An 8,264-nucleotide genomic window follows, 5' to 3' on the forward strand; every position below is an offset into this window, starting at 1 on the left:
TTCATAAGCTTGGATCCCTTGAGGACATGGATGTGTCAGAAAAACATCCATCCTAGGGCACACAGCTTGTCGCCCTCCAAGAAAGTGTGGGGTAGATCCCCCATCAATCCACCAAAGAGATAGTTTATTCTAATTATATTATGCAGTGGCATTGTAGAGGACTGAGGACTAATTTTTATGCATTACATCTATTAGTCCAGGATTTTACAACAAAGAAAGAAAATTAATTTCACTTTTGATAATGGTAAGGATTATAATGTGAAATTTTTTCCATTTATGAGCTGCATACCACCTTACGGCAAGCTCATGACACGGCTACAGGTGCTGATAATATCCAGTATCAGTCACTTAAAAATTTACCTAATTCCTGTTTAGAGAGATTGTTAACTATATTTGATAATATCTCGACAACGGATAACTTCCCTTCGCCGGGACGAAATGCGGTCATTATTCCAATTCCGAAACCTTGCCGTGATCTTACTTTGTTTTATTTGTTTGTTGATTAACGCCGCACTCAGCATCATTCCAACTATATGAGGGGGTCTGTAAATAATCGAGTCTTGACCAGACAATCCAGTGATTGATAATATGAGCATCGATCCATGCAATATGGACCGATGACAAGCATCAACCAAGTCAGCGAGCCTGAACACCATATCCTGTGAGTCGCCTCTTACGACAAGCATAGTCGCCTTTTACGGCTAGCATGGGTTGCTAAAGACCTATTCTTTCCGTTAAACAACAAACAAACAACTAATTTTTATTTTAGAGAATGAACAAAATTACAATGAAAACATGACAAAATGACGTTGCATGAATGTTCACCGTTCACTCCTCACTTTCAATATACTAGTATACTGAACAAAAAACTCATGAATATTTTGGGGAATATGTTTTGGTAAAGAAGCCTGAGCACACAATTTCATTAAAATATCCATGATCCTAAACTTTGTTCAGTATAGGTCGTGGTCGGAAAGAAAATGTGCGCAGACCATGTGACCTTAAGTTAAGACACTAATCACCGGCACCATGAAAGAATGACAAGTCTAACAAGGTAGATTTTCTTAAGGAGTCTCTGGGTCACAGTGTGTTTAGCTGCATAAATATTATGTGAAATATAAATCACTGGTACGCGGCGGTCAGTTTGTGCATTGCCTACATTGAATTTACCTTTAAAAGAGTCATATTAATTTACAAATATTAGTTGATTAAGATATATACTGAGTCAAATTAAAAACTTCACATTTTTAAAAGTAATCCCATATATGATATACAACGGACAAATGTATCAGAGAAGGTAATTTTTAATCATTAATGTCCAAAAAAGGATTTTATTTAACGGTGGTAACAATAATTTGTTCCAAGCACCTACGGTATTCGGTAATAACATCAACAGTTTAAATCATAAGTCCCAAGCCCGAGAATCTGATGGCACACAAGTTCAGTAGCGTGTATGGCCACCATGAGCATTGACAACTGCCACACAACGCCTCAGCATGAACCTTGTGATGCTTGTGAACACATGATTGGGAAGACGACGCCATTGTTGCTGCAAAATGGTGCCAAGATCTTGCAAATTCTGTGGTTGGTTCTTGAGAGTGCGCAGACTTCTGCCAAGGGCATTCGATGGGATTGAGGTCGGGTGACCTTGACGGCCAGTCGATGACGTTGACTCCCGCATTCTGAAGGAAATTCCTTGTCAAAATTGCTGTGTGGGGTCTGGTATTGTCGTGTTGGAAGATCAAACCGGGTGCATGTGCTGCCATAAAAGGCAGAAGTTCTGGTGCCAGTACCTGGTCGCGGTAAGCAGCAGCGTTGAGGTTGCCACCACACCCTCACCCTACCATCAGCAAATCGAAGACTCAATCAGGATTCATCACTGAAGACGACTTGATTCCAATTCCTCTGAGTCCCTCGTAAGTGTCGCTGTGCCCACAATTGACGTTGACGTCTGTGTAATTGAGTCAGAATCGGCCTGCAGTATGGCCGTCGTGCTTGAAGGTGAGCAGTTCTCAGACGGTTTCGAACAGTTTGCGCACTCAATCTACCCCTAAACAGTTCATTTCTGGTTGATGTAGCCGTCAAAAATCGGTTACGGAGGTGACGTAAGACAATCTGACGATCCTCTGCATGTGACGTCACACGTGGTCGACCTGGCCGAGGGCGATCAGCGGTGGTACCCGTTTGCTGTAGACGCGTCTGTAAATCATAAACAGTCCGTCGACTACAACCCATCGTCCTTGCGACTTCAGCTACGGACGTTCCCGTCTGCAACATGCCGATGGCACGTTCACGTTGCACATTTGAAAGGCGTGGCATGACAAATGGCCGTAAAGACTTTTGTTTTCTTGTGTTTTTCTTTTTTGTTAATGACTGCTAACAAGTATGGCTGAAAACACGTGCGGTATTATGGCCACGTGACCAGTTGCACGTTAAAAAACACTTTTACCACTTTAGTGCTGTGCACATGATTTTGATCGATTCACCTGCACAAAAACGGGTGTTATCTGAAGACAATACGTGGCCATTACTGTTTAAATACACAATAAGGGCCCGTGTTACGACGTAAATTGTAATAAAAAGGTAAATTGTAATACTTGCAGCAAATTGTAATAATGTTGACGTAAATTGTAATAACAACGTAAATTGTAATAAAAAGGTAAATTGTAATACTTGCAGCAAATTGTAATAATTTTGACGTAAATTGTAATAACAACGTAAATTGTAATACGCAAATTGTAATAAAAATTGACGTAAATTGTAATAATCTCAACTTGCGGTAAAATGTAATAACTCTTTACATAAATTGTAATAACCTTATAAGTTATAGTGTCGAAGGCGTTAAATGACTAGAACCTATCCTTGTCAGGGTTGGTACAGGGTTTATCGTACAATTGTCATTAAAGTAAGGGTGTGGGGGAGGATTGAGGTCGTTATCGTGAATTGTTGTATAATTATATGTATATATAAACGCATTGGAATTTCATTTCTATAGTTGTCCAGAGGAGGATTAATTACTAGAATGAACTTAGTTTTCTTATTTATTTGAGAAATACTCTGTGTGTTTTGTATTATATTTTGACGAAGAATTCAAATACATCAAATGAGTGACAAATCTCCTGTGCAATGTCAAATGGAAAAAAAACAGTCGTCAGCAAATGCAGCATAGATTTCCCATGCATGGGAAAGGAAAATACTTAATACATAACATTATATACAATGTTTTTATTAATATCAAAAGAGGGGCGTGGATATTTTTTACCTACATTGCATATACTATTAGATATTGTGTATTCTCGATCTCTGTGAACTTTTCACAGATAAAGAAATAATAATAAATAAATGCAAACCATGTTAACTTATGCAATATTTGTAGCAATATATGATTAACATATGGATAATTAATATAACATAAAATATTTCCTTTCATAACAAGAAGTATATTTAATGAAATAAATGAATAAATGTAACTGTCTGGATTCCTTTCATATGTCATGAAGAACTAACAACAACTTACTGACAACTTTTGCTGGGATAATAACTCCTTGCCCCAACAACAAAAACAGAATCCATCATGATAACGGCACGAAATCATAGTTCAAAGCATAAAAAAATAATATCCGGTAACTTCGGGCATGTCTTGTTGAGTTTCAAAGAGCATCAGAATGTATAATAAATTTGTTGCAATCAATTAGTGCTGAAATATATTTGTTTTGATCAAAATTGAAAGGATGGAAAATCTATAATGAAAAGGGTTTTGTCACTAACGTAAATATTCTCTTTGACCTTATACGAAGAATATTCTAAGATCATTAAACTCGACAATCGTTGATTGATTGCGCCAAGCAACCTTGATACCAAATTTGGTACCTCACGTATAATGCTGTACATAATTGTCGAAACAGATAATTACGTTTTTCATAAGTTATCCTTAATTTGTGACATATATACGGACAAAAATTACCTCAGAGGATAATCTTCTCTGGGGGTTTAAGAGGATTAAAATAATTCCAGCTAACATCAAGCACTGTAATAAAATATTGAAATTATAGCATACCATCTTAACATTCAAATGAAAAAAATAGTGACTAACTAAGAAACCAAATTATATTTATCCCCGATACTATGCCCTCATCAGTATACACACACACATACATACACACATACATACAAACACATACACACATAGGTATATGTATGTATGTGTGTGTTTGTGTATGTGTTTATGCATGTATGTATGTATGTATGTATGTATGTATGTATGTATGTGTGTGTGTGTGCGCGCGCATGTAGGTGTGTATGTAATGACAGTAAATGTGAGCTCTATGTCATTGGTATCACATATATGACTGCACTTCTACATACTCTAGATGACAGTATGTAAGTGGACGATAGTATCTAGATGGCATACTATCATCTATGTAGAAGATACTATCATATACGTAGAAGGAGGTATCTTCTACGTAGATGAAAGTATCTTCTACGTAGATGAGAGTATCTTCTACGTAGATGATAGTATTTCTACGCAGATGGTAGTATCTTCTACGTAGATGATAGCATGCCACAAACATCACATCACTTCCAATAAATGTCTTTCACTATGTTGATGCCACCCTTTAATGACGATTGTACGATAAAGCCTATACCAACAATCCCTAACTTAACAGTTTTGTACGTTTGTCATCATACACAGTATTTCTCGAATTGTACATGTGAAACACAAGCTCAACTGACAAAGATCATTTCTAGTCAATTGGCGTCTTGGACACTACGGTAGTAAGGTTATTACAATTTACGTCAATTTTTATTACAATTTGCGTATTACAATTTACGTCAAATATTATTACAAATTACGTTGTTATTTCAATTTACGTCAAAATTATTACAATTTGCTGCAAGTATTACAATTTACCTTTTTATTACAATTTACGTCGTAACAGCCCGCAATGATAACTGGTCAAAATGTTAAAATTTTAGGATTGTGAAGTTTTTAATTTGGTTTAGTATATTTCCAAATAACAGAAATTTGGTGTTATGAGAAAGCTATGACAATACCCCTTACAAGGGTTTTGTCCTTAAAAGCACAAACTGGACAAAGGCAAATATAAATGGTCTCAACTAGGTGTCGCGTTGTCGCCCATACAAAAACAAGCAAAAGATGTCAAACTTAACCAAAGCGCGACAATGCGATAACGTGGCATTATGGCCATTGTTCTAAAGTTTCCAAAGATAATTAAATTTCATTGATAAAGAATGAAAATAAAAGAGGGCTAAATATATACAGCCTTGTTTGAAACCGATATGACAGTCCAGCACACACCATCGCTGCATCTTACACATGTTTTCATCGAGGTACAGATGGCTTTAAGGGCTCTTAACTTTGGCCCGCTTAAACCAGATGCGAAGAAACAATTCCAAAGCTTACTACGAGACGAGTGCCTTTCGAAAGTCAACAAAGGGAACAGTTTTGTTCACTTGCAAGTGAAAACATGATCCATTGCAGAATTTCCCGTCGAAAACCAGCCTGAATTTCTGTCACGTTTATCTCTAACATTTGCCCAATTAGATGTCTGGTTTTTAATATGGAGGTGTAAAGTGTAGTACACACAAAAGAGATATTTATCGGTCATTATCTGGATTTTGTTTGTTTCCTTTCTTAAGTAAGGGAATTATGACTGACTTTGTCAAGGAGTCAGGTACGGAAGCCTTTTAGGGCCATTTTTAATTTTTTTTTATTGAAATTTCAAGGTACATACCAAGTTGAAATTTCAAGATAATAACTTGAAATTTCAACTGAGTATCTTGATATTTCAACTTAGTATCTTGAAATTTCAACTTAGTAACTTGAAATTTCAAAAAAATTAGAATTGTTTTAGAGCAAATGACCCATGAAAGGCTTCCGTAGTCAGGAAATACCTCAGAATCAAATAGCTTGTTTAATAAGAATAGAAATATGACAGGTTCAGAACATTTTAACATTTCAATTATAATGTCGCCATGTCCAAGGGACTTGCCATTCTCTCTCTCTCTCTCTCTCTCTCTCTCTCTCTCTCTCTCTCTCTCTCTCTGTATGCATGTATGAATTTGTGATGTCTTTTTATTACTCCTTCAGTCGGTCGCGTATGTATAAATAATTAGAATCATGAATCGTGTACTTGGATCATGCGCCTTAGTGGTAGCCGTCTGTGACACGCGCCACCAGCTGTCATGCAGTTATGTAGCTTCGTTTGATAGGGACTTCATGGAAGTTAACGGATGACAAGGTAGACAGAACGTTTATGTCTACAACTTCTTTATGATACTGAAATAGTGATGTTTCGTTATATATTCTTATACCTTTGTTAAGCAAGAAGTAGCCGGTCTTAATATCCACTGCTTGGAAAAAAAACAGAACAATAGGCTTCAGATTTAATATTTTATTTACAATAAACTAGACAGTTATATGAACCTATCATGCTTAGAATATTCAGTTAAGTGCGGACACTCATCATAAAAACGTCATAATGTTCAAGCATAACAATCAGCACTTCAGTTAGACCATTCAATCGGTGACCACCCCCATGGTGAGAACTTTTATATTAGTTGAAGGTTTTGGACCTCGTCAGTTTGCGTCTAAGTGCCTTTAGGGCGGCAGTTGGTGTAGTCATGCGCCGTCTTTTGTCGGTTAAATAGGATCTTGTTTGGCTCACAATCAGCTGGAATATTTCGGTAATGTTGGCGTTGTCTTTGGCCGAGGCTTCCATATAGCCGTGATTCCAGCCGCTTGTCACCATGCATTGAGCTTTGTCTTTGGATATGAAGCGATCGGTGGTTGTCAGATCAGTCTTGTTTCCTACAACAAGGATAGGAACGTCGACAGATTTCTCTTGGACAATCAAATGTCTCAGATTAGCCATGGTCTCAAAGGATGACTCGTCTCCCACAGAATACACCAACACAAAGGCATCGGCGTTGGTCATGGCCAGTTTCCTTACGTTGGCGAAACAGTAAGCCCCGGGGGTATCGAAGATGTCAAGCACGACGTGTCTGCCGTCCACGTCTATGTCGGTAATAAAGCGTTCTTGTATCGTGGCCGCGTAGCCTCGGAGAAACTTTCCATAGATTAACTGGTTGATAATGGCGCTCTTACCTACTGCCGAAGCTCCCATCACAGCGATCCTGAAAGATCCCTCAGATCCAGACGTGGAAGAGTTGAATGAAGGTGGAGGCAAGGACATGTTTATCAGATGAAAACCTTGTAACGCTCAGATATGGCACTCTCGAGATCTAGAAAGAAAGTGATACCAACACGCATTTGTCTTCACCTTTTATATGCACTGGAGGCATAAGTTCCAAGGAAAACACTGCTGACGTCAGACGTCTTTGAATATATCTGTTTGTTATTGGCTTGTGCATGAGTCATTCTTGTTGTTGATTGCAAGTGTTAATGTTAAAATAAAATTTCTTCCAGGCAATTGATGTGTCTTTTTATAGAATATTTACTTGCGTTCTTACTTGTATGTCCAGTGTATTTACACCTTAGAGAAGCTGCAAGCTGCAAGCCTATTATTACAGGTACCCTAATATTATTAAATTTGTAACACTGCTGTCAAACACAAAAAGAAGTATCTTACAAAATGTTTCCATGTACATATATTATGCCTTTTTATACCGACAGAACCTTATGAAAGAATAATCTTAGCTGCTTGGTATTATGAAACTATTGTGTATATACATTAAGTACACTTTTATAGATATTTGCCATTTGAATAAACTACAAACAAAAGAGTTAGAAATGGTATTAAACTATAAGGCTGTCATATGATATTGTGGGACGTGATATTACAAAGGGTTTAGTATAGTTATATGTACATGAAATGATATGATGTGACATGACATGATGTGATATAAGTGTTGTGGTGTGATATGATACATGAGGGGATATGATGCAATATGTTATGTGTATTATAGAGATTGGGTAAATACTGTTTTTTAGTGTGCATATTATATGGCTTGCGGTCTTCCAGTGTTGAATAAATACTGATTGATTGATATGATATAAATTGGCATGGAAAGACATGGCATTATATGGTATGATATGATAAGATATGATGGGACAAGCTATGAAATTGCTAATGTGTTGTGTGGTATGACATGTTGAAATGTGATTTCTTGCACACCTGTGGGTGAGAAACCCATTTGAGATAACTCGTATCAAACATATGTGTGAGATCGAATTCCAGGCCCGTGATTGGCTACTCCATGGTGATGACCTGAGGTCAGAT

At 37.2% G+C, this 8,264-nt stretch overlaps 1 protein-coding gene across 1 annotated transcript; it reads right to left on the reverse strand.

Annotated features, from left to right (window-relative positions):
- Positions 1–6,578: 6,578 nt before the first annotated feature.
- On the reverse strand, positions 6,579–7,217 carry LOC125378055 (ras-related protein Rap-1b-like). Its single transcript, XM_048392859.1, has one exon. It carries the CDS (start codon positions 7,215–7,217, stop codon positions 6,579–6,581), a length of 639 nt encoding a protein of 212 aa, XP_048248816.1.
- Positions 7,218–8,264: the final 1,047 nt, after the last annotated feature.

The sequence above is a fragment of the Haliotis rufescens genome, unplaced genomic scaffold (genome assembly GCF_023055435.1).
Source record: "Haliotis rufescens isolate VD_foot unplaced genomic scaffold, xgHalRufe1.0.p SCAF_11, whole genome shotgun sequence".
Taxonomy (NCBI): Eukaryota; Metazoa; Mollusca; class Gastropoda; order Lepetellida; family Haliotidae; genus Haliotis; species Haliotis rufescens.